Below are 27729 nucleotides of genomic sequence, written 5' to 3'. Positions count from 1 at the left end.
TGAATTTCTTTTTAATACATGTCTTGTATTGTCTAACCTTAAATTCACATCATGTCATTGCAGAAATAGGTAAACTCTATTCATTTTGGGAAGGACTTTCCAGGTGTGAGAACGCCAAGAAGTAAGAATCATTGGGGGCCACCTTGGAGGCTGCCACGCTCCTCCTATATATCTCTTGCACATCTAATCTTGTGCAAGAATCTTGGTAACTCCTTCTTAGTAAACATGAACTGACACACCTGCTTGGTGGACAGAGCTAGGGAATACACACACACACATACACACACACACACAAAGTCACATATTCATTTATAGCTATTTATTTCTATATCTATCCACATATACTGAAAACCATAAATTCATATCGATACATCCAATATCGATACATTCCAATAAAGAATCACAGCGTCTGTTCTAGTGTTTTCTCTTTCTGTATTTGTAACTGCTTTGTACGTGTTGAGATACCTGGACATGTAGATTTACCTATTTTATCAAATATGGGAAGTTTTTGACTCATTCCTTCAAATATTCTTTTTTTTTAATGTTTACTCATGTTTTTGAGAGAGAGAGGGAGAGAGAGAGACAGAGATAGAGAGTGTGAGTTGGGCAGGGTCAGGGAGAGAAGGAGGCACAGAATCTGAAGCAGGCTCCAGGCTCTGAGCTGTTAGTACACAGCCCAATGCAGGGCTCGAACCCACGAACTGTGAGATCATGACCTGAGCCGAAGTTGGACACTTAACCGACTGAGCCACCCAGGTGCCTCCTTCTTCAAATATTCTTTATGTCCCTTTCTCTTTGTTACTGGAAACCCTGATTGCCACCTTCTACATTGCTACTGCACCATGGAAAGAAGGGCAGACAAGAGTAAATTAAAACACAACAAACTTCTTCTACCATGTTTCAGTGCTCATTCTCTCTCTTTTTTTAATGTTTATTAAATAATGTTTATTATTTTGAGAGAGAGAGAGAAAAAATGTGAGCGGGGGAGGGGCAGAGAGAGAGGGAGACACAGAATCTGAAACCGGCTCCAGGCTCTGAGCTGTCAGCACAGAGCCCGATGTGGGGCTTGAACTCATGAACTGTGAGATCATGACCTGAGCTGAAATCGGACGCTTAACCAACTGAGCCACTCAGGCGCCCAGTGTTCATTCTCTTAAAAAAAAACCAAAAAAACAAAAACAAAAAAACCCTTTATTTATTTGTTTGTTTAAATGTTTATTTATTTATCTTGAGACAGAAAGAGAGAGTGCAAGCAGGGGAGGGGCAGAGAGAGAGGGAGAATCTCAAGCAGGCTCCACACTGTCAGTGCACAGCCTGACACAGGGCTCTATTTCACGAACCGTGAGATCATGTCCTAAGCCAAAATCAAGAGTCAGATGCTTAAATGACTGAGCCACCCAGGTGCCCCTCAGTGCTCATTCTCTTGACTAAGCATTTGCTTGGTTGCTATAAACCTTTCACTGTCTTGTAGAGCTCTGATAAAGTTGACTCTGAGAGTTTTTGCCAGTGTTTTTTTTTTTTTTTTTTTCAGTATTTATGGGAAGAGACAGGCCCCTGGATTTCCCCACTCCATCATTTTCATTGACATTGACATCGATATATCTGCCTTCTATTTGTGATTCCGTCCTCCAACAGAAAGCCAGCTTCTATTATTCTTATTTACTTTTTGATTAATCCCTCTGTATGTAACCAATATTCCGCTCCCTCTATCATCCCCTTCCCTGCATGGACCCCTCCTCTCTGCTCCGTCTACATCCAAGTCCCTGCGACAGAGTGTCCTCTGCTGTAGGAATCCTTTAATTCTGTTGGGGCTAACCTGAGTACTTCAGTGCACAGTGTTTTCATTTATTGATCATTAAAAAGTTTTATTAGGTTTTACTGAGGGGTTATACGGCCACTGATGAAATAAGAAACAAATATTATTAGGAACAAAGTATACTTCTTTTCAAATTATAACTATATTTAGGCATCTCATGCAATACTCTTATTCTGTAGCTAGGAATGACTATTAAATCCCATTCAAAGATGGAAAAATAGAGGTAAGGTACTCTTATGGTATCCCCCAAATTTATGGTGAGCAGCTGCAGTCACACCCTGTCCGATGTTAAGAAACCTTGTAACACGTCCTTTGTCACTTCCCTCTTCCATTTCCAGCAGCAACTCTTCTACATCTTTATCACATTTCTGAAGCCCACGCTGTATTCTTTCTTACTTCACTCTGAATAGATTAACTTTGCTTTTTAAAAAAAAATTATTTATTTATTTTTTTATTTTAGAGAGGGGAGAAGAGGGGGAGAGGGGCAGAGGGAGAGAGAGAAAGTCCCAAGCAGCGTGGAACATGACATGGGGCTTGTTCCCACGACACCGGGATCACGACCCAAGCCAAAATTGAGTCGGATACTCAACTGACTGAGCCACCCAGGCACACCAAACTTTGCTTTTTGAATACAGTGGTCTCCCCTTACCCATGGGGTACACATTCCAATCCCCCTGAGGGTGCCTGAAACCATGTTTCTTCCTAAACATAAAAGCTTAACTTATAAATTAGGTGCAGTAAGAGATCAACAATAGTAACTAATAATAGAACAGGGGTGCCTGCCTGGCTCAGTGGGGCATACGATCTCGATCTCAGGGTCATGAGTTCAAGCCCCGTGTTGGGCACAGAGCTTACTTAAAAAAATGGAACAATTATAACAATATAGTGTAATAAAAGTTCTGTGAATGTGGTCTCCGTCTCCCCAAATATCGTATTGTACTATACTCACCCTTCTGCTTGTGATGACGAGATGCTAAAATGCTCCCATGATGAGATGAGATGAAGTGAGGTGAGTAACATTGTGCCATAACATTAGACTACTAGTCTTGATCTTCTGATGACAGGGACTGTGGTTGGCTGTGGGTAACTGAAACCAGGGAAAGTGAAACTTTAGATAAGGGGGGACTACTGTATTAAGCAAATAAAGGCCATCAAATGTAAACTCTTTCAAATATTTGTCTCTGTTATCCCATTGCCCCCAAACCTATAGTTACAAGGGGCAGATTCGGGTTTTGTGGTACCTGAGCACATGCAACTGGAAAAGGAGGAATTAAAAAAAAAAAAGAATTCAAAAAAATTTACCCTGGAAAATTTTATAAAAACATATGACCATGTCATATCCTGGTCATGGTCCCTCCCAGAGCCTCTGGAAGCAGCCTGTGAAAGTAGGGGTGGAAAAAGGGAGTTGGAACTTCAGCAGCTTTTGACAGGTCTCCTCCTTCTCTCGCATCTGGAAGTGGTGGTTTTCCTCCTCCCCCCGTCCAAGGCCAATTCATCCTGTACGCTCTCTCTCTCTTCTTCCCTTCTAAACAATTCCATCACACAGAACATACTGTTCTCTAACTTGTTCTTCAATTAACAGTATATCAAGGCTACACTTCCAAATCTACACAATTCTTTTTAACAGCTGTATAGTATTCCACAATAAGGACAGACCATTGTTTCTTCAACTATTCCCTTTTGAATGCATTCAGGTTTTTTTTTTTCTTATTAGATTGAAACATATAAAACTGGGGCGCCTGGGTGGCGCAGTCGGTTAAGCGTCCGACTTCAGCCAGGTCACGATCTCGCACTCCGTGAGTTCGAGCCCCGCGTCAGGCTCTGGGCTGATGGCTCAGAGCCTGTTTCTGATTCTGTGTCTCCCTCTCTCTCTGCCCCTCCCCCGTTCATGCTCTGTCTCTCTCTGTCCCAAAAATAAATAAACGTTGAAAAAAAAATTAAAAAAAAAAAAAAGAAACATATAAAACTACCATATTTGTAGGCTTGTTTGTTTTGTTCATTTTATATTACAACGTTTTACTAAATATCTATGTCTCTATAAATTTTGTTCCTGTGGATAAATTCTAAGAGGTGGGATTCTATTTTAAAAGAGGTGGATATTGGGGGGGGGGCACTTGAGTGGCCCAGTCAGTTAAGTGCCGGACTCTTGATTTTGGCTCAGGTCATGATCTCACAGTTTTGTGAGTTTGGGCCTTGCCAAGAACACTGTGCTACAGGTGCAGAGCCTGCTTGGGATTCTCCCTCTCTGTCCCTCCACCACTCGTGTGTTCTATCTTTCTCTCTCACATGCAAAATAAACAAATAAAAAAAATTTTTTTTAAAAAGGTGTGTAGGGGCGCCTGGGTGGCGCAGTCGGTTAAGCGTCCGACTTCAGCCAGGTCACGATCTCGCGGTCCGTGAGTTCGAGCCCCGCATCAGGCTCTGGGCTGATGGCTCGGAGCCTGGAGTCTGTTTCCGATTCTGTGTCTCCCTCTCTCTCTGCCCTTCCCCCGTTCATGCTCTGTCTCTCTCTGTCCCAAAAAATAAATAAATGTTGAAAAAAAAATTAAAAAAATAATAAAATAAAATAAAAAGGTGTGTATAACGGGCTACCTGGTTGGCTCAGTGAGTTAAGCATCGACTTGATTTTGGCACAGGTCATGATCTCATGGTCCTGAGATAGAGTCCTGGCATCAGGCTCCTTGCTTGGTGTAAAGCCTGCTTAAGATTCTCTCTTCCTCTCTCTCTCTCTCTGCCCCTCCCCCATGTACACCCCTCCCCTCCCTAATAAAAAAATAAAATAAAAGTTGTGTATATTTTACTCCTAGATTGCTTTCCTAAAATGTTGGCATAATGTATGCTCCCATCAATGACCTTTTATAAGTCACAGCAGCCTTGTTTCAGTGCTTCTCAGAGCAGACTGTCTCCACCATACCCTGTATTCGCCATTATTGACCGCACCTTCTCTCACAACTCTTCAACCAGTTTTCCACCTTCCCCCTTTCGGTTTATGTCTCTAGCTTCTCTTTTTCTATTTATTCCTAGATACTTGTATTCCACATGCATCTGCTCTGGCTCACTTTTCTAGCCACAACGAGTGCTCTCTTCTCCCCTTAGGTAAGTTTATGGCTTCAGCTGTAACCTCTACCCTCAGCCCACCAGTGAGGTGGCCCCAAGTTCACTTCACCTGAATTATGAAAATGCCCTCCCTTCCTGCAGATGTCTTACTGTCATCCTCCAGAAAATTGTGGTAATAACTATTTACTATTCTACAGCACATTCCTGGATTGTGTGGTGTATAAGTTCCACAATCATCACTGAATAGCTATATTTTCTGCTCCTCTCCTGAGTCCAAACTTCTACATCAAAACTGTGTACTGTATATCTCCAGCTGGAAGTTTTACAGGTAGGGCCAATACAAAAGACCCATTGTTGAACTTATCATCACCTCTCCTGAAATCCTCCTTAGGCATTTCTTTTCTTAGTAAATGAGACTCTCATTCACTTGGGTGCATAACTTAGAAACCTGGAAATTCACCCTAGACTTCTTCTCTCTCTCTTTCTTTCTCTCTCTCTCTCTCTCTCTCTCTGTCTCTCTCAATTCACATCGGATAGGTTCCCAAGCCCTGTGGTTTCTACCCCATATTCCTCAAATCCATGATCTCTTTAATCCCCTGGGTTGTTGGCCTGACCATCTCTTTCAGGGGCTAAAAATAACTTCCTCCTTGGTCTTCCTACTTTTTGCCTTGCCTCCCTTCTATTATCCACACTGCAGTCAGAGATATTATTTAACACGTAAATCAATTCTCTACCATGAGAAAAATGCTTCAAACTCCACACTGTCAGCAGGCTAAAATCTGAATGACTAAGCATGACTTAAAAATCAATTTATCCAATATCTACTTAATGGCCTGCCTCATTTTCTGACATTCTCTAAAAGCACCCTATGCTTCAGCTATATGGATCTACTTTCAAATCTCCAACATGCCAAGCTCTCTAATAATTCAGTGCCTTTGCACCTGCTACCCTTCTGCTTGGAATTCCTTGTCAGTCTTGTTGGCCTGACAGACTCCGACTTAAATTTCAGGCTTAAGCTCTCAGGTTATTTTCCTTTTTTTAAATGGTGCAGGCAGACAAACACTCAAGTTCCTTATTGATATTCTGCACACCTACACCATAGCAATTTTAACATTTAAATTATTTGTTTTATCAATTAGTGTTTCTAAACACAGTTGTAAGCTTTTGGAGGGTAGGAGCCATGATTAGTCTCATCTTTGCATCCCCAACACATAACACAGTGACCTGCATCGAATATTTAATAGGCATTTGAATGAATGCAAAAATAAATTAGTTAAGTAGTAAGAATGATGTCCAGGCTAGGGCTTAACCTTAAGCTACATAGATTTTTCACTTAAGTACCTCTTAAAAAATTGGAAAAACAGAAGAATATATTAACGGAAATTTAAGAAATAAAAAGTAAAAAAAATCTCATATTACTTTACCATCATAATGCCTGTTTTAATGCAGTTACTATTTACTTTTGGTCTTTTTTCCAATATGTGGTAAATAAGGAAGTATATTTATACTATATGCTTGTTTTTATATTTACATTTTACATGGTTGTAATGAAGACATACGTGCACTTTCACGTTTTTAAGTTTAACTAACTGTAAACATTTTCCAGCACTGTTGTGTAGTCATCTGAACCATCACTTTTCAACATTGTATGATACTTCCTCTCTCTACTTAGGATGACGGCTATAGAAACTTAGGTTGTACTCGGTTTCCTATTATAAATAGGAACAGATCCAGGTTTTATGGAACTTGAAATTTATATAATTTTGAGAGACGTTTTCAGTAAAAGAATACAAAAAAGCCTTACTTTTGCAAACTTTGTGAATACATTGTTAGGGACCCTCCCGGGGTCTGGAAGGGGCCTGTGAAAGTGAAGCTTAACTGTCACTTAATTTAAGTGAAGGTTAATTTTCATCAGCTTCACAGTTGTCTACCTCCAATTATAAATAATCCTGTGATAAGCATTTTGAGCATGTGATTTTTCCCTCTCTTCTATTATGTTCCAAGGATTCCAAGTTATTATAACACCATAATATGGTCATATTATGACACCTTTCTCACCTTGAGGTTGAGAAAGGAAATGATTATTTATTGAGCACCTATTATATACTGATATATTATTTATCAATATAGTTTAGATATATTTAAAAAAATTTTTAATGTTTATTTATTTTTGGGAGAGAGAGAGAGGGAGAGAGAATGAGCAGGGGAGAAGCAGAGAGAGGGAGACACAGAATATGAAGCAAGGAAGCTCCAGGCTCTAAGCTGTCAGCACAGAGCCTGACACGGAGCTCCAACCAACGAATCGCAAGATCAGGACCTGAGCCAAAGTTGGACGCTTAACCGACTGGGCCACCCAGGCACCCCAATATACTATTTAATTTAATCCTTACTACAAGCCTGAAGGAGGTATCATCCCCATGTTACAGACGAGAAAACTGAGGTGCAGTGGGTTTTGTACATCACGTACATCTTTGAGTAGTTACATCTTGTAACTGGTAGGGTTTGGATCCAAAGCTCACGCCTTCTCTTCTCCACTACATTATGGTGTTTCCACAGCCTCACTAGCTTCACAGTAATACATTTTCTAGGCTATTGCTGAAAAACCTGGTTCACAGTTACCTGTTTTGAGGAGGCCAGGAGGCCAAATTTGCAGTCTTGACATGGTTCTTGGAAGAAGGTAATTTAAATCAGTGGTGGCTAGATTTTCTTCAGGTGAATTTAGGAGAAAGTGATTTGACTGTTTCTGCCCTCTGTCTGCTTACAGACCTGTATCACTTAGTTCAGCACATATTTCTTGGAAGAAGCAGTGTCTGAAGTTGAAAGACCTGGGCTGGGTTTGGGTCCTGCTGTTAACTACTTGAGTGGCCTTGGCGAAGTCATTGAACCCCTCATTTTCCTCCTCGGTGCAATGAGGATAATAAGTAACAGATCCTGCCTCACTCCAGGCTAGTGTCCAATACGATAATGTGCGTGCAAACCCTCAGTGAACTCCAATGTCACTGAGGTACAGTAGTGCCCCCTTATCAGAGGTTTTTGCTTGCAGTGGTTCCCCGCAGCCAACCACGATGGGAAGCAGATCATTCTTCTTCTGACTGTTGTCAAAAGTCAATAGTAGCCTAAGGCTACGTCCCAATGCCTGCATCATTTCACTTCACTTCATCTCTCGTGTAGACATTTTATCATTTCACATCATCACATGAAGAGTGAGTACAGGGAAGATAGTTTGAGAGACAGACCATAGTCACATAACTTTTATTACAGTATATTGCTGTAATTAATCTATTTTATGGTTAGTTATTGTTGTTAATCTCTTCGTGTGCCTAATTGATAAGTTAAACTTTAACTCAGGTACGTATGCATAGGTAAAACCGGTATATGTAGGGCTGGGTGCTATCCATGGTTTCAGGCACCCGCAGGAGGTCTTGCAGTTAAGGAGGAATTTTTGTATAAGTAACATGGTGGAAGTTCCTCCACTTGCTCGCCCGTCTGCCTCCAGGTAAGGGCCTGTGACAGCCGTACAGAATTCACCTGATGGCTCCCTTATGGTTAACTCTGGCTGGAGTTGCCTCCTCAGCTGAAGTTGCCACTTCTTTTTATGGGGTGGATGTCTGGGCTGTTCCACCGGGAAGCATCAAAAGCAGCAGAGGCTGTGCAAAACCAGGCTGAGATTCTGGTGAATCTTTTCCTCCTCAAGCTGCGAGCTGATCAAAAAAATGGTAAAGATTTATCTATAAATGCAACTCGTAAAATCCCAAGCGCAGTCCTTACCAGAGTCCCTTTGCTCTGTCTTAGGTGCTGACGCATTTATCCTGGAATTTTACCTGGCCGATTAGAAATCTTTAGTCCTTGTGGGACCTAATTCTGGGGATGGTCTGTAATTCTGGAAAGCCACGAGAAAATAAAAATCTCTGTTCTGAGTTGGCGTTTGGACATCCTCCCCGTATCACGTTTAAAGCTGGTGTAAGCAGCATTAGTCTTTATTTTCCTTAACAGAGAAAAGCGTAAACCCATTTCCAAGCCCCAAGATTGAACTCGTCACCCTGTGCCGGACCCCGCGCGGCTCCCCGCGCACGGCCTGAAGCTCCGCAGCCGGCCCGCCGCCTCCCGCGTCCCCAGCCCAGGTGTCAGGCAGCGGGTGCCCGGACCTCCACCTGGCTCGGCCGGCGGCGACCGCACAAAGAGCGGAGCAGGCGGAGGCCCGGCCGAGCCGCAGAAAGTAGTCCCGACCACGCCGGGCCGATGTTGTTCGACGTCGCTTCACGCCCTCCGCGGGGAGGGCCGCAGCGGCCGACCCAGGAAAGAATCCCATAGGAATGCGCCGGCGGGAGGCCTTTTCCCTCCAGTTCGCCACTGCTCGCCTGGCAGATCTCCCGGGGTCTCCAAGCAGAAGCCGTGCGCGCGGCCCCCCACCTTCTTCCGCAGCTGCTCGGGAGGCGGTGCCGAGGGAGGGGCTCGCCCGCGCGCAGGGAGACCTTCGCGGCGACCCGTGGCGGCGGCGGGGCCGCGGTATCCCTGCGCCGCTGCGTGAGAGGAAGAGGCTGAATGAGGAACTGCGCGGGGGAAGCGGGGCGCCGGGGGAGGAGGCGGCGGGATGGAAGCAGACGCTGGCGTCGCGCGAGCCCCCGGCAGAGCGGCGCGGTAGAGAGGGCGGCGGCGGCGCGCGCGGAGCCTTGACGTGCCCCTTTCTTTCTTCTCTCTTTCTGGAAAGCTGGGAAGCATGAGCGTGCAGACCTGCCGCTGCGGCGGCCGCCCCGGCTCCTCGCCTCCCCCTTTTCTGGCCGCCCCTCGCCGGTGAGAGAAGAGAACGCGAGAAGGGAAGATGGGGGCCGTCCTGAGGAGCCTCCTGGCCTGCAGTTTCTGTGCGCTCCTGAGAGGTGGGAAAGGGGGGGGAGCGGGAAAGTTGGTGGGATTTGGGGGGGGAGGTGGCCTTGTTTTGTGTGTGTCTGGGGGGAGGGGGAGGGAGGGAGGAGAAGGGGAAGAGGAGCCAGGAGAGGCCTGGTCGTGGGGAAGGAGAGAGAAAGGGGCCCGGGAGAAGGGGCTGTGCGCTCCGCCTGGCCACAATGCAGACCCCTTCCTGGGGTTCCGGACCTTCCCTGGACACAGAGGAGCTTCATCCGGGCTGCTTGTGTAGGTGAACCCCTGGAGCTCCATTCTATCGCAGTGACTGAGGGTCTGCGTGTCCCTTTCTGCCGGGAGTCATCTGGGAGAAGGGTCTTTGTATGGATTTTGGCTTTTAAAATGTTGGAGCCGAAGATGCTTTAACGTTGGTCTTCTCTCTGGAAGCCCCCACCTTTTCTGTGTCTCTTACGTGAACTTTTAGAGCCTTCTTACTATTTTTCCAGGCCTTGTTACTACTAATAATTGGCTTCCGTTGGGGATCTAATGATCCTGGGTGAGAGCACAGTTGGAAAGTGACTCCGAGGTTATAGGTCGAGCGTTTCAGCACTGGGAATCTTCTGAGCTTCAGCCCATAATAAAATAGAAACGTTGCCCTTGTAACCCCTGGTATTCAGGACTTGCCCCTATTTTCGGAGCCTGCAAGTGTACAGTTGGCACTGAATAGGAAAGTCATCCTTGTGTGAAGAGGAGCCTGTCCTGGGACCTAAGTTATCGTTTGCTGCGCTCCCCTGGGGGACTGCTTGGCACTTTGGTAAAAAACGTGGGCTATTCTAGGTATTTTGCTCCGAGAATCGCATAAATTCGACGGCCCTGTGGTTTTTTGAATTGCCCTGTAAAGCTGTCACATACGCCGTGACTTTTATTTTGTGACAGTTCACTAAGGTTTTTGATTGGCCCGCAAGATTTCAACAGCTCTTCTCAAACTTATCCGTGTGGAAGTGGTGATGAGTCTTGCTATTGAACATTTACCAGCAGAGGAATTTACGTGTGGATCGATGCAGTGGCTGTGGCTTTGGTTTTGTTAAAATTCTCACGTGTTCATGGCAAATTCTTTTCAGGTATAAGACCTCTTGAGTCCATGGAGATTTTTAGCTCTTCATTTAACAAACTAAACTTTTGTTAAGCCTCCATAACTTGCTAAAGTTTACAGGGCACGATAGTAACTCATGGTCTTGTGCAAATGAACCCAAGATGCCTTCTGTGTGTGTATATTTGTGTTGGATGAATGTGATTGACTTTTTTTTTTTTTTTTTGAGTAGGAGGAATTTTTTTTTTTCTGTAGTTACTCTTGCAGGATTATTACGTTTGCATGTTATATCTACTTATACTTAATAATTATGACTCACTGTCAGCATATTCCAAACTATTTTCGCATGTCACCCCCAGAAAGACAGTGCTCGCTTAATTGTCTTGGCAGAGAATTTAATACAGTGTTGTGTACTTGAAAGGCTTAATAAGTGTATGTTTATTTCATCATCGTATAGTCTTTGTTGAAAGGGGATCTTGCTCTAGTTGTGAGAAACATATTTGACCTAAGAATATGCATATATTTTAAGACAGAATGTTAGTAGTTAAATATGAGAGTCAGCTGGTTGGTTAAAGTCCTCGGGAAATCTAAGTCCATAACCTGGGATGCTTCTGGTTGCCTGGCTGTATTTCTTGGAGGGTAAGGGTGTGACATAAATGCCATTTGTTTAACACCAAGTTTGAGTCTAGAGTTGGGTTTGTTCGTTACTGGACTTCAGAGAAATTGTACTTGAAGTATTAATTTGAAGTACGGTGTTATGTAATAAGACCTAAAAGAGTTAATAGTTTAAACTGCCTCATTTCTACCGGCAAATTTCCAAAAGTGGACCTCTCATTTTCAGTGTAGCATAATGATAGTATAAGGTGGTCTTTGAATTTATCAGTGCTTAACTGTGAGTACATATTATTTGAACTAAAAAATAGTCTTTTGATGTGAAAGATTTTCATTCATAATTTAGGTTTTTTTCATTCCTTGATAATGTCATTCTGTGTTATAATAGTGGCATTAGTTGACCTTGGACTCTGAGGAGAAAAATGTGATTAACTTGTCGCGTTAAGGTAATTTTTTCTGTAGAGGAGTTGTTATGAGGAGTTAATATCGGGATGATGGGTTGATGAGAGAGTTCGGGAGACCTTTTGTCCTGTAGCGCTGTTAAGTCAATAGCTGAAAGCCAGGGAATAATGCGGTCATCTCTGGGCTGCATCCCTAACCCCTATCATCTGAGGACAAAGTGTAATGGAAAGATTTGGGGATTTCAGCACTAAAATCTTGGGTTCAAAGTCTGTGCTTCTCTGTTTAATAACCTTGTGATTCTGGTCTAGTCAGTCAATTTCTCTGGGTCTCAGTTTCTTTACCTGTAAAATGTAAATAGTAATACTGACCTAATTTGCATGTTTAACAGACATATTAAGTGAAATGACTATCAAGTGATTTGCTAATGTTATTTTTTGTTATAATTTTTTATTGTGGACATATTCTCAAATGCCAGGAATTTGAGACTTAATTTGTGTAAGATTTACAAATTCTTTTTTTTTAATTTTTTTTAATTTTTTTTTTTAAATTTTTTTTTTTCAACGTTTATTTATTTTTGGGACAGAGAGAGACAGAGCACGAACGGGGGAGGGGCAGAGAGAGAGGGAGACACAGAATCGGAAACAGGCTCCAGGCTCTGAGCCCATCAGCCCAGAGCCTGACGCGGGGTTCGAACTCCCGGACCGCGAGATCGTGACCTGGCTGAAGTCGGACGCTTAACCGACTGCGCCACCCAGGCGCCCCAAGATTTACAAATTCTTGTGGCCAGAAGAGATTTTGATCATTCTGGTCTAACTGCTTAATTTGCAAGTGAGGATACTCAGAATCAAACAGATTATGATCTGATTAAGCTCCTGTAGCTAATTAACAGTGGAAGGATGGTAGGGATTTATTGGTAGGGATTTATTAATAGTAGGGATTTATTGTTCATTCTTTTAGCAAATATGTATGGGAATACCTGCCTACTGTATATCAGGCTCTGATGGTATAGTGGTGAGCAAAATAGCCATGTCCCTGTTCTAATGGACCTCACAATCTCGGTTGCCATCCTTACTGTTCTCTTGGTTCCATCCAGGTACTGATTAGAAAAGATTATATCTCCAATTTTCTAGAGCAAATATATACATATATATATATATCTTTAAATATTTATTTATTTTTGAGACAGAGGGAGAGCGAGAGCATGAGCAGGGGAGGGGCAGAGAGAGAGAGAGACACAGAATCTGAAACAGGCTCCAGGCTCCGAGCTGTCAGCACAGAGCCCAATGTGGGGCTTGAACTCACAAACCGTGAGATCATGACCTGAGCTGAAGTCGGACACTTAACCGACTGAGCCACCCAGGTGCCCTTAGAGCAAATATTTTTATAAGATTTTTATAAATTTTGGAATACCATTGTGTGTATAATCTGTAAATACTATGTCCCAACTTATGTTGAGGAGGCTTTGTTGTTTCATAAAAATTTTTTGCTACTTAGTTTTTTAGAAAATATTATTAGTTTTTGTGGGATGGTGGTAAATACTGTACAAACAAGCCACTAGTGTTTTCTGTCTTACATTTTGTAGAAGTGGTCCTTGGAAAAGCATTTGCTTTAATATCAAGTGGAACAAAATCTTGAGGAGGTAGAGTGAATTTTGGAGTGGGAATCAGGAGAATTAAGTTCTCATTCTAAGTTTGCCATTAGCTAGCTGTGTCGTGACCTTGGGTAAGTCACTTAATCTCTGTATACCTTATTTTCATTAGGTATACAGAGATGCGTAATTCATATTAAAATGTTAAGATCTCTGAGAGAACGTGAAGAGACCAATTTTAATTTTGTTTAACTATTTCCCAAACTTGGGAATATTTTTTCCATAAATTTTTTTAACATTCTGGTGAATCTTCGATCTAAGCAACACACCTGGAGAGGGCTGGACTGGATGACCTTTTGAGCATTATGTTGATTAACATGATTGATGCTTTTTAAAAACTTATTTTGAGAGAGAGAGATTGCACGTGCACATGAGCAGGGGAGGGGCAGAGAGAGAGGGAGAGAGAGAATCCCAAGCAGGCTTTGCACTGCCAGTGCAGAGCCCAGTGTGGGGCTTGAACCCACAAACGGTGAGATCATGACCTGAGCTGAAGTCAAGAGCTGATGCTTAACCGACTGAGCCACCCAAGCACCCCTGATGTGATTGATACTTGATGGTAATTTCATATAGTTAAATGTGATACTTTCATTCCTAGTTACTTGGCTTTAGGTTTGCTTATCTGGCTAAGGAATAATTTGATTGGGTACGAGTAAGATTTCAGCTCTTTGTTATTATGAGGCCTAACAGATTTTTCCCATTGGTTTGGTTTTTCAGCGACTTCTTTGTTTTGCCTTTTTTTTTTTTTTTTAAGTTTATTCATTTATTTATTTGGAGAGAGAGAGTGTGCATGCATGAGCAAGGGAGGGGCAAAGAGAGAGACAGAGAGAGAGAGAGAGAGAGAGAGACAATCCCAAGTAGGCTCTGTGCTGTTAGTGCAAAGCCCACTGTGGGGCTTGAACTCATGATCCATGAGATGATGACCTGAGCCGAAGTCCAGAGCTGGACGCTTAACCAACTGAGCCACCCAGGCGCCTCTGTTTTGCTTTAATTGGAGGTTTTTCCATTTGCTGAACTGAAATATTCTTTCCGTATAGTTATACATGCTTTGGCTATCAGAAAGGACTCTTTTTTGAATATCAAATAAGACTCTGTGGAGGGTATATAAATGAAAATGTTTTACGTGAGTTTATAATTTGAACATGTTGGAAAAACAAGTAACACAATAACCTGTTTAGGTCATTGTAGATACTCTTGAAATTTTAATTTCATCATGGAAACTTCATTGCAAGTTATATTTAGAGAAGATTATAAAGAGGGGCAGGAAGATATAGGCTTTGTGGATAAATTAAGTTCAGATATTCTACTACTTTATGTAGTCTTGGACAAGTTACTTAGCTTTAGTTTCCTCTCCTGTTAAGTAGAGGTAATATCGTACAAGATTTCTATGAGAACTGATGGGATAATATTTGCAAAGGGAGAGTATGGTGCACAGTCAGTAGTAGACTTTGAATAAATGGCTACTAATATTAGGATGGCTAAATTAAAAGAAACATTAATGCTCAGGAAAGACTAGTAAAACATTTAAGTGTCAGGCACTGTTTTAGGGAGCCAATAATTTTAGGCCAGTGGTTTTTGAACTTTTTGACTCTTCTACAACTGAAACAAAAACTCCATGAAATACCTTTATTTCTGATATTGTCTTTTTTTTTATTAAAAAAAATTTTTTTTTAATGTTTATTCTTGAGACAGAGACAGAGCATGAACAGGGGAGGGGCAGAGAGAGAGGGAGACACAGAATCTGAAACAGGCTTCAGGCTCTGAGCTGTCAGTCAGCACAGAGCCTGACGCGGGGCTTGAACCCATAAACTGTGAGATCATGACCTGAGCCGAAGTCGGATGCTTAACCGACTGAGCCACCCAGGTGCCCCTGATATTTTCTTTTTTAAGTTTTTATTTATTTTTTTAAGTATTCTGTACCCCCAACGTGGGACTCAAACTCTTGACCTTGACATCAAGAGTTGCATGCTCCTCTGTCTGAGCCAGCCAGGCTCCCCACTTCTGATATGTTATGTTTTATTTTATATAACTAAGATGGTCGCTATTAAGTTTACTTTACCTTCTAAAGGATTGAAGCTTTATTTAACACTATTTTAGGTGAGTATTATAGATAAACCAGAGGATAAATAGTGCAGTTGATTGTGATACTTATTTACTTGTTTAAGAGTTTAGTATGGGCAGAATGATTTTATCAAAACATTGTCTAATTGAGAAAAAATTTTAAAAATGTTTATTTCTTTTGAGAGAAAGAGAGGTAGAGCATAGGCAGGGGAGAGGCAGAAGAGAGGGAGAGAGAGAATCCCAAGCAGCCTCCGTGCTGTCAGTGCAGAGCCAGATGTAGGGCTTGAACTCACAAATCATGAGATCGTGATCTGAGCTGAAATCAAGAGTTGGCCGCTTAGCTGACTGAGCCACCCACGTGCCCTGAGAAAATTTTTTTATTCTATTATTTTGTTATAACAGTTAAAATTATTCAATTGATGAACTTCTCCCTGCAGGATGGGTAAATGCTATACCAACTTCCAGCATTGCATGTTTCACTCTTCATATGAAAGTTTTTAATGTGTCTTCTGTAAAATGAGCCTTGCATTGTATGTTTTACTCTTTTTTTAAAAGTAGTATATTTTATTTATTTTTCTTATTTATTTTTGAGAGAAAACGTGTGTGCACATGCACGAGGTGGGGAGGGGCAGAGAGAAAGGGGGACAGAGGATACAAAGTGGACTCTGCACGGATCAGCAGAGAGCCCAACGTAGGGCTCGAACTCATGAACCATGAGATCATGACCTGAGCCCAAGGTAGATGCTTAACTGAGCCACCCAGGTGCCCCCATGTTTTATTCTTCATATGAGAATTTTTATGTGTTTTCTGTAAAATGAGCCTCACCTTAATGAATAGAACTCTGCTCCATGTGAATAACTTTGAAATTACATAGTCAAATACGTAGACTAGGTGACCTAAGAATAGGATATTTGCCCTTGAAATTACTAATTTAAAATTAGAGGAAAACAGTGTTAATTTGATATTATTAGCACACACTTTGTTTCTCAACTGTTTATTTGTGGCAGTTGACTATCTTCACAAAAAGTTCAAGACATTCAGATGTGCCTGGGCTCTGTTGAAAATTAGTGGTGCTTTAATGCTGTGATCCTCTTAGCTGTAATGTAACTTGCTAATTTTTGTTTCTGTGATACCTTGCTTGGCAGGGCCAGGAGATTGGGGATACAAAGTGAAATCATATTTTTAGCTGAAAAAATTTATTAGTTAAGTGAATTTTTAAGTTATAAATTGACATTAGGCTTAAAATTATTGATTACATTCTCAGTAAAAATAAAAATGCAGGGCGCCTGGGTGGCTCAGTCAGTTAAGCAGCCGACTTCAGCTCAGGTCATGATCTTATGGTTCGTGGGTTCAGGCCCCGCGTTGGCCTCTGTGCTGACAACTCGGAGCCAGGAGCCTGCTTCAGATTCCGTGTCTCCCTCTCTCTCTGCCCCTTTCCCGCTCTTGCTCTGTGTCTCTCTCAAAAATAAATAAACATTAAAAAAAGTTTATAAAAATGCAGAGGTGAATATGATTTGCAGTAGCCATGTTTTTCAAGAAAATAGTCACTCACTTATTGGAAAATGATACCTTTATCAAATTCTATATGTTTGGCCAGGAAGCTCTTTTCTCTGATGGCCTTGGTTAGTCATCCTAGACCATTTATCATCCTAGACGTTATCATTCCTAGACCAAAATCACTGGATATAGGGAAAGGAGTCTTTCTCATTATTGGCCAGCTTTTATTGAAAGATGGAATTTAAGTGTATCCATATATCCAATTTAAAGATTCTGTATTTTGCAAGTCTGAGAAAGCTAACATCTGAACTTGATTAATATGAACTCTTAGCTACAATTTATATGGTCTTTATTTGTAGGTTTCTTGATTTATGCCAGTGAAGACAACAGCTCTTTGTTAGATATAAGCTGTTTCAAGAATAGGTATTTTTCCTTCAGTACTACCATGTATCAGAGCTTTGCCTGTATTAGGTATTCTAAATTTTACATTTAAAGCGGTATAAAAAGATGTGAATTTTTATGGCATTTATACAGTTTGTTTTGGGGCTTCATTTTGTGTTTTGTCTCAAGTCATTTATTAGATATGGTATAAATTTGTAGGTACTGTAATTTCTTTTAGCACAGATTAGATAGAGAAAACTGAATCAGAAATAAATCAGCATGTTTCTATGTGAGAAACTAATCAGAAATAAATCAGCATGTTTCTACCTGAGAAACTAATCAGAAATAAATCAGCATGTTTATATATCTGAGACTGAATTTGAAATGTGAATTATGTAATATGTTGTCTGGTTTTAGGATATAACTCTTGCATTGGTAATATAATTAGCAATCTCAAGTACTTTTTTAACCCTGTTTTTTTTTTTTTTTTGTTAAAGATATACTTCACATACCATAAAGTTCTCCATTTTAAAGCGTCCAGTTCAGTGGTTTCTAGTATATTCACAGGATTTTACAGCCATCACCACTGTCTAATCCCAGAACATTTCATCACCCCCAAAAAGAAACTCCATACTCCTTAGTAGTCACTTTCCATTTCCCCTTTCCCCCAGCCTCTGGTAATGAGTAATCTACTTTTCTGTGTCTACAGATTTGCTTATTCTGAACATTTCATATAGAAGGAATCATATAACATGTAGCCTTTTGTGTCTTGGTTTCACTTAGCATAATGTTTTAAAGGTTCATTCACATTTATAGCATGTATCAGTATTTCCTTTTTATGGTTGAATAATCATTGTATGGATACATGAAGTACTTTCGAATGAGTGTGGTTTTGATCATTGGGATCTTTATTTGGAGAAATTATTTCTGAAATCTCTTTCTGAAGTTATAGACATTAAAAAAAGTCCCAAGTTCCTCTTTTTTCTGCTGGAGAAGCACTGAGTAGTTCACCAGCGTCTCGTTTCTGTGTACTAACTTATACAGAGCCCTGTCTCAGTTAACCTTTTTTTGCCAAATTCATATTAGATTAATAGGATAGAAGGGATATTAGAAATTACCTGGCCCAAATTCTTCATTTCATGAAGGAGAAAGGTGAATGACTAACTTAAGTCTGGATTGCTGGTACTCTGGACGGTAATTTCACATGCATTGCTTTCTGTATGTACTTAATTTTACCTGGGCCTTATTACAGTTTTGAAGATGATACCCGTCATTTAAAACATTTTTTTAATGTTTATAACTGAGAGAGAGAGAGAGTGCAAGCGACGGGGGTGGAGGAGGGGGAGACAGAATCCGAAGCAGGCCCTAGGCTCCGAGCTGTCAGCACAGAGCCTGACGTGGGGCTCGAACTCATGAGCCGTGAGATCATGACCTGAGATGAAGTCGGGTGCTTAACCACCTGAGACACCTAGGCTCCCCTATACCAGTCATCTTTAATAGAGGAAAATAAATATCAGTGTTATTTTAGACTTTGCAATAGGTGGTTTGTCATTATACTGTTAAATAAAAACTAGTCCGGATTTAGGTAAGGAGAGACTATTTGAAAAGATTATTATAATAGGGAGAATGCTCTGACTGAAAGATCTGCAAGTGTCTCAAATTAAAACACAAAAAACTTTTACAGAGTAGGGTAAGCTGGGCCAGCAGGAGCTTTCAGTGGAGGTGAGTAAAGTGGGTGGGGGTGAGCAGATTGCATGATCAGGATAGTTTAACTGGATTTGTTTCCCCCCTATGGTCAGCAGATGCATGGAATGAGCTGTTAAGAGAGGAAGTCCTGGGGCGCCTGGGTGGCTCAGTCGGTTGAGCGTCCGACCTCAGCTCAGGTCACTTCAGCTCAGATCTTGTGGTCTGTGAGTTCGAGCCCCGCGTCAGGCTCTGGGCTGATGGCTCAGAGCCTGGAGCCTGCTTCCGATTCTGTGTCTCCCTCTCTCTCTGCCCCTCCCCCGTTCATGCTCTGTCTCTCTCTGTCTCAAAAATAAATAAATGTTAAAAAAAAAATTAAAAAAAAAAGGAAGTCCTGCATCTACTTCCTTAAACTTAGGGCAAGCCAAAGTTTAGGGGCTTGTGGGAAAGGGGAAAAGCCTGACTAAAGTTTGGTCAAGCCAACTCAGTGGATTAAGTAATGAACAGTTGTGAACACTTGGTTAGTCCCCCTGTTCAAAACAGAATTTTTCACTATTAGGGGTATGTTTTAGTCTGCTAAGGCTTAGAGGCTTTTTGCTATAACAAAAATAGTGTAGGGGTGCCTGGGTGGCTCAGTTGGTTAAGCGTCCGACTTCAGCTCAGGTCACGATCTCATGGTTCGTGAGTTCGAGCCCCGCGTTGGGCTCTGTGCTGACAGCTCAGAGCCTGGAGCCTGTTTCAGATTCTGTGTCTCCTTCTCTCTCTCTGACCCTCCCCCATTCATGCTCTGTCTCTCTCTGTCTCAAAAAGTAAATAAACATTAAAAAAATTTTTAATAAAAAAAAAACAAAAATAGTGTAGTTTGGGTAGCTTATAAACAACAGAAATTTATTTCTCATGGTTCTGGTGGCTTAAAGTCCAAGATCAAGGTTCCAGCATGATCAGTTTTTGGTTGAGGATCTTCTGTGGATTGCAGACTACTTACCTTGCTATCCTCACATGGTGGATAGCAGAGAGAGGAAACAAGCTCTCGACTCTTGAAAGGGTACTAATCCCATTCATGAGGACTCCATCCTCATGACCTTATGTAATCCTAATTAGTCCCCAAAGACCTCATCTCCTAATACCTTCACATAGTGGGGGTAAGGTTTCAACATAAGAGTTTTAGGGAACACAAACATTCAGTCCATAACAGGGTAGAGTAAGAGTAATTGTGAAGTTGATATCATTAGATTTGACCTGATTATTTATGTAGGTATAGGCCTTATAAGTTTGCTTTGCTGAACATTTTTATAAGGAATCTTGGATTGGACTTGGAGGAAAAAATTTAGTATTGAAGTATAATTGCCATGCAATGTTATTATTAGCTTCATGTATACAGTACAGTGATTTGACAATTGTGTACATTACTCAGTGCTTATCATGATAAGTGTAGTCACCTCTGTCACCATTTAGTGTTACTACAGTATTATTGGCTATATTCCCTATGCTGTACTTGTCATCTCTGTGACTTATTTTATAAGTAGAAGTTTGTATCTCTTAATCCTCTTCATTTTTTGCCCATTCCCCCACCCATCTTCCCTCTGGTAACCACCAGCTTGTTCTCAGTATGTATGTACGAATTTATTTATAAAATGTATTTATTTAAATTAGGTTCCATGCTCACTGTGGGGCTTGAATTCTTGACCCTGAGATCAAGAATCATACACTCTACTGACTGAGCCAGCCAAGCGCCCTTGTTTTTTGTATTTAATAGTTTGCTTTGTTTTTTAGATTCCATATATAAATGAAATCATATGCTATTTGTCTTTGTCTGACTTATTTCACTTAGCATAATACCCTCTAGATCCATCTATGTTGTCACAAATAGCAAGATCTCATTCTTTTCTATGGCAGAGTGATAGTCCTGTGTGTGTGTGTGTGTGTGTGTGTGTACATATACCACATCACCACACTTTCATTCATTCATCTAGTGATGGACACTGGATTGCTTCCATATCTTAGCTATTGTAAATTATTGTAAACATAGGGGTGTGTATATCTTTTCAAATTAATGTTTTGCATTTTCTGTGGATTAATAGCCAGTAGTGGAATTACTGGAGTATATGGCATTCTATTTTTAATTTTTTTTTTTTACGTTTATTTATTTTGGAGACAGAGAGAGACAGAGCATGAACGGGGGAGGGTCAGAGAGAGAGGGAGACACAGAATCCGAAACAGGCTCCAGGCTCTGAGCTGTCAGCACAGAGCCCGACGCGGGGCTCGAACTCACGGACCGCGAGATCATGACCTGAGCCGAAGTCAGCCGCTTAACTGACTGAGCCACCCAGGCGCCCCTCTATTTTTAATTTTTGAGGAACCTCCATACTGTTTTCCACAGTGGTTGCACCAGTTTACATTCCCACAAACTGTGCCTGATATTCCCTTTTCTCCACATCCTTGCCAATGCTTGTTGTTTCTTGTGGTTTTGATTTTAGCCATTCTGACAGGTGTGAAGTGATAATTTCATTGTGGTTTTGATTTGCATTTCTCTGATGATTAGTGATGTTGAGCATCATTTCATGTGTCTCTTGTAATGTGTATGCCTTTGGGAAAATGTCTCTGCAGGTCCTCCGCTTATCTTTTTTTTTTTTTTTTTTAAGTTTATTTCTTTACTTTTGAGAGAAAGAGAGCAAGCACGTGGGGGAAGGGGTAGAGAGAGGGAGAGAGAGAGAGAATCCCAAGCAGGCTCCGCATTGCAAGGGTGGAATCTGATGTGGGGCTTGAATTCAGGAACGTGAGATCATGACCTGAGCTGAAGTTGGACGCTTAACCAACTGAGCCACACAGGCGCCTTTGTCTGCTCATCTTTTAATCAGATTGCTTTTTGTGTGTGTTAAATTGTATAAGTTCATTATGTATTTTAGATACTAATTCCTTACAAGTATCAAATTTGTACAAATTTGCAAGTATCTTCTCCTACTCAGTAGGTGGCCTTTTTTTTTTTTGTTAATGGTTACCTTTGCTGTGCAGAACTTTTTATTTTGGATTTCATTTTTAAAAGCTTCTTGAAGCCAGGAAGCCAACTCAAGAATTCACTATCAGGTTTCACTTGTAGTACCTATAGATGCCGGTGAATTCTTGACATTCTCACATGTGTCCTAGGGTTCTTGGGCCTGCCTGGGAGTGATCTTGCTTACTTCTGCAAAGCTTGGAACTCCAAGCCAAGTACCAGTCCTTTTTTTCCTAAGAGGACTGTGAGCACTGGCTTCATGAAGTCAGCCACAGCTCCTTAAATCTGTCTAGTCATATTTGATTAAATGAGCACCACTTTCAAAAATGGCATGCCAGTCAAAGCCTTGGTTGCATAACCAATGTTTCCAACTAGTGGGACAGACTCTTATTGAACTTATGCAAATAACTGTATTGCTGGGAAAATAAGAATACACAATGAAAGTTTTTGAATTATGGAGGAGTCAGACAAGGAGGAAAAATGTTTTATTTCTGTTTACAGAAGCATAGTCTGCTTAAATCATTAATGAGTTATAGATAACTTAAAAGAAAAAAGAAAAGAATTTTTTATATCCAGAAAATGGGACATTTAAAGCATCAGCAGTATCTTAAATAAAACTTGTGATCATTCTTCATCAGTTTATTCAGTCCTGTTAATTCTTGTCCTTCTAGATCTTTGGTTAGTAGTCTTATGAACCTATCTGCTTCTCCACTGGCTTTTTAGAAATCCTGATTTAGTCCACTGGTACAGTCTCAAAGTTATTTAAGTGATCAGAAGCCCCAGAGTACCTGGTATAGTCCTTTTTCAACAGTCCTTTGAAGATGAGCACTCTAGCTAGCTTATACCTGATTTGCAAGCACTTTCAGGAAAGCATCAGAATAAAAAAAAAACAAACCTGTAGATGACAAAAGACTTAAAATGGTGGTGATTAACTTACTCCTGATTATTTAATTTAATTAACCAATTTATTATTAAGTAATTTCTATGGTCAATGTGGGGCTTAAACTCATGATCCCAAGATCAAGAGTTGCATTCTCTTCTGACTAAGTCAGCCAGGTGTCCCACTATGGATTATTTTATTTTTAAAGTTTATTTATTTTAAGAGAGAGAGAGTGGGGGAGAGGGAGACAAAAGGGGAGAGGGAGAGGGAGAGGAAGAGGGAGAGGGAGAGAAAGAGAGAATTCTAAGCAGGCTCCACACTGTCGGTGAGGAGCTCGATTTGGGGCTCGAATTCATGAACCATGAAATCATGACCTGAACTGAAGTCTGATGTTTAACTGACTGAGCCACCCAGGTGCTGCCACAACCCCCCCCCCCCCCCCCCAGTAATTTTAAAAACGAAAGATCTGATGAGAGTTTGTTATAAAACATAATGCAATTGGTTAGGAAATTTGGTTTTGTGACATGCAAACCAAAGTCAGGTCAATCCAAAAAAGTTTTAGACAAAATATAACAATAATGATTAACCTTATTTTAAAGAAGAGTGGATATTATATCATCTATGTGATGAATGTATATGATCTTTGCAGAGAATAAAACTGTAAAATATATCATAATCCTGGGCCACATGTCCCATCAAACATAGAGTTAGCACATCAAGAATATATCAAAATTAAGAGGGAATGGGGTGGGAAGGAGGCCAAGAACAACAACAAAGAGAATATATCGAGATTATTAAGTAAAAATTTTAATAAGTCTGGAATAAGTCCTAAACATCTATATAGTAAAATTCCTTAAGTAAGTGATGTGAATTCTGACTAACACGAGCCTATTGTATATGACGAAGTTAACATAAAAATGTGTAACTGAAATGATCACTGATGACACAGTATTGTTGTCTAATATTAGGAAAAGCAGCACCAGGACTCCTGATAAATAGAAACATATCATTAACAGAATATTGATAAATTCCTAGGAACTTCATGTAATTTGTTAAATAATATTTTACTCATATGATTTAATCTAGGGAATGTAAGCATCACTTCTGATTTGCCATGTAATAACATTTTTTTTAAAGATTTAATTTTTTTTTTTTTTTAATTTTTTTTTTCAACGTTTATTTATTTTTGGGACAGAGAGAGACAGAGCATGAACGGGGGAGGGGCAGAGAGAGAGGGAGACACAGAATCGGAAACAGGCTCCAGGCTCCGAGCCATCAGCCCAGAGCCTGACGCGGGGCTCGAACTCACGGACCGCGAGATCGTGACCTGGCTGAAGTCGGACACTTAACCGACTGCGCCACCCAGGCGCCCCTAAAGATTTAATTTTTTTAAGTAATCTCTGTACCCAACGTGGGGCTCAAGCCCATAACCCCAAGATCAAGAGTTGCATGCTGTACCAACTGAGCCAGCAAGGCGCCCCACAAATCATAACATTGATCAAATTAACCTAGTTATTTTTAACACCTCTTTTTAGAAGATGAAAGAAGAAATTCTTTGTGAATTCCCAGGGACCCTTTGGGAAATTTCGAAGATAGTCATAGGGGCAAAATATATCATTTAGGACTTGATTTAGTAAAAGCAGAGTGTCAGAGTTGTAGGAGATTTGGAGATTTGAACGTTTGATTAGATAGGATGATGGGTCACTGAGAAGAACTAGTTGGCTACCCATTTAACCAAAGTGTAAAAAATTTTATTTAAAGTAACCATAGGAAGGAACATGATGAAGCATAGCTCTCTCAAAAGTGAGAAGGATTTTTGTTCTGTTTTGTTTTTTTAAATAATCAAGATATGATAAAGTCAACATCAAGCACAGGAAATTCTAATTTTTTTTTTTTAACATTTATTCATTTTTAAGAGACAGAGACAGAGCATGAATGGGGGAGGGCAGAGAGAGGGAGACACAGAATCTGAAGCAGGCTTCAGGCTCTGAGCTGTCAGCACAGAGCCTGATGTGGGGCTCAAACTCATGAACCATGAGATCATGACCTGAGCCAAAGTTGGACCCCCAACCAACTGAGCCACCCAGGCGCCCCTCAAGCACAGGAAATTCTGATAAGATACGGGATTTTCACTTTCTAGGGAGATTATTTAGAAGGCAAAGAAAAACCTTTTATAACCTCTTTATTAAGAGCAGACCAGTAACCCGAGAAAATTTTGTCATTTTAATAGACTGAATTTTACTTTTGTGCAAGTAACAATATTTGATACTAAAGCACTTTTTGAAAATCTAACAAATAAACCCATCAGATCCTAGCCAGCTTTGACCACAACAAAAAAATGTCTTTTTCATAAACTTTTTGTAACTTTCTGTAACCATTCAGCTTTTGTCTTGCATCTTCTTCTTTCTATTCTGGAATAATTAGTCATTTTACTTTGGGACTATTTTCTTTTTCTTAATAAAAACACATCCTGCACACCTGTATACAAAGTTGTTCTTTTCTGTCACTTTTTCTCCTAGTAGAGTTTCATTTATGAAATTATGGGGGCACCTGGGTGACTCAGTTGGTTAAGTGTCTGGCTCTTAATTTTGGCTCAGGTCGTGATCTCATGGTTCGTGAGATCAAGCCCTGTGTTGGGCTCTGAGCTGACAGCTGGGGGCCTGCTTGAGATTCTCTCTCTGTCTCTGTCTGTCCCCTGTGCATGCACGCTCACTCTCTCAAAAATAAATAAACGTTAAAATAAATGTAAGATTATGACTTAATAATTGCTTCTATTTTACGGAGTTGGAGACCTGAACTGCCTGTCATGCACCATCATTTTTCAGTAGACTGGCAGAGCTTATGAATATATGTATCTTACAACTTTTTATAGCCATACACTTCTCAATGTGGCAAAAATGAATATGCTTATAAGTAAACTCAAATATATGTATATATAGCTGCTCGGTAACCCTCAAAGTAAGGGGTAAAAAAAATATATAAACTTGAAATGCTTATGCTGTATTCTATCTTATAGAAATGACCTTGTTATTTAATAAATATTGGTGAATTAGCATAGTTCTTGCAGTTTTTTTAAACATTTTTTTTAATGTTTATTTTTGAGAGAGAGAGAGAGCACGCGGGCGAGCAGGGTAGGGACAGAGAGAGAGGAAGACACAGAATCCGAAGCAGGCTCCAGGCTCTGACCTGTCAGCACAGAGCCTGATGCAGGGCTCAAACCCACAAACCGTGAGATCATGACCTGAGCAGAAGTCGGATGCTTAATCCGACTGAGCCATCCAGGTGCCCCAGCATAGTTCTTAACGTGTTAAGAAAATATTTTGGAAACTATCTTCAAGTTGGTTTATTACAAAACATAGTTACCAGCTGAAATAATGATTGCCAGAACAACTTGGCTGAATACAAATGTAGATGTAAAGCTAGTTTATTCTGTTAGTAAACCTGTAAAAGTTTAGGAAGAACATATCCAGATAGAATAAAAATGTATGCTTGTCTTAATTTTATGTCGATAACTCAGAAGACATAGCTATTTTTATTATACCAACAATATTGAACTAGTCTCATTTTCCAAAGATTTACTTAAATATGTGTTACTTTGGATTCTTAAAATACGTGGGTTAGTTTCTATGAAAAATACTTTTGAAAGTAGAAGAAGGTTAAGTTCCTTGATTTTTGGAAATCTTAGGAATATTCAATTTATATGAACAAGTGTTTACTTTCAAACCAATTAGAATAGAACTCTTTTAAGGGATTTTATAATCTAAAATTATAATTGGTAATACCATCTAGAGATAGGAAAATATTTTATGTATGTATAACACATGTTACATTAAAAAACATGTATTAAAATACTGTAATAGCATTCTGTAGTGACAGTTGGTAACTACACTTGTGGTGAGCATGGCATAGATTTTTGAAATCATCATGTTGTACACCTGAGAGTAATGTAACATTGTGTATTATCTATACTTAGTTCACTTGCTCTGCATGAATAAAAGTTCTTTTAAAAAAGATTATGAAGGATTCATGGAAACAACTAGTGCCCATTTCAGGTTTGACACGGTACTGACTATAGGAGAGGGAGGTGAGAGCCTTAGGCACTGAGACACAGGGAAATTTGGGTTGGTGTTTGGAGTCCAGCTTTGGAATCAGACCTGGGATTGAATTTGTTCTCCACATCATAAGCTTATTAATTGGATGGTCTTGAGTTAGGTAGTTAACATCATTGATTCTTGATTTCTTCATCTGTAAAATTGGCATAATGATACCACCTACTTTACAGTGTTGTAAAAATTAAATGAAACTATATGTAAAGCACTAAGCATGCTGCTAAGTTGTAGCTGATGTCATCCTCGTTATGTGTATAACTGTATTCTGGCATTTTTGGCATTATGATGGAAAAGTAGAATTCTGGTTAATGGGAAAGCACTGTGGGTAGGTGTCAGAATGAGCAGATTTTTGTAAGAAAATATGGAACCTAGGAGAACTCTAGATTCCTTACTGACTGGCTCTGTGACCACGGATAGGTCACTTCTTTGTGTCTTAATTCTCTTAATTACCAGTGAGGTAGGGACACCTGACTCAAAACCCTCACAGGGAGGACATGGAAATCAAGTGGAATCATACGTGTTAAACTGTTCTTTAAAATACAAAATATTGTATGCAAAAGTGATGGCTCTGTTATTTTTGTTATGAAGGTTAAGCATCAGAAGTTTTGCTGTGTCTCCCCAGTGGGGCTCTATTAACAGGCTACTTTAATGCCACTGCTCACATTTTT

General features: G+C 40.4%; 1 protein-coding gene across 1 annotated transcript in view; it reads left to right on the top strand.

Moving 5' to 3' along the window:
• The first annotated feature begins 9429 nt into the window (after positions 1–9429).
• The window catches only part of LRP6 (LDL receptor related protein 6), a 182415-nt gene continuing 164115 nt past the window's right edge, over positions 9430–27729 (top strand). Inside the window, exon 1 of the mRNA XM_030321740.1 lies at positions 9430–9747. Coding sequence (XP_030177600.1) covers positions 9693–9747 — 55 coding nt within the window. The 5' untranslated portion in view covers positions 9430–9692. The remainder of the gene's footprint in view (positions 9748–27729) is intronic.

The sequence above is a fragment of the Lynx canadensis genome, chromosome B4 (genome assembly GCF_007474595.2).
Source record: "Lynx canadensis isolate LIC74 chromosome B4, mLynCan4.pri.v2, whole genome shotgun sequence".
NCBI classification, from domain to species: domain Eukaryota; kingdom Metazoa; phylum Chordata; class Mammalia; order Carnivora; family Felidae; genus Lynx; species Lynx canadensis.
Note: the sequence above shows the minus strand (reverse complement) of the source record. Positions and strands in the feature narration are given on the sequence as shown.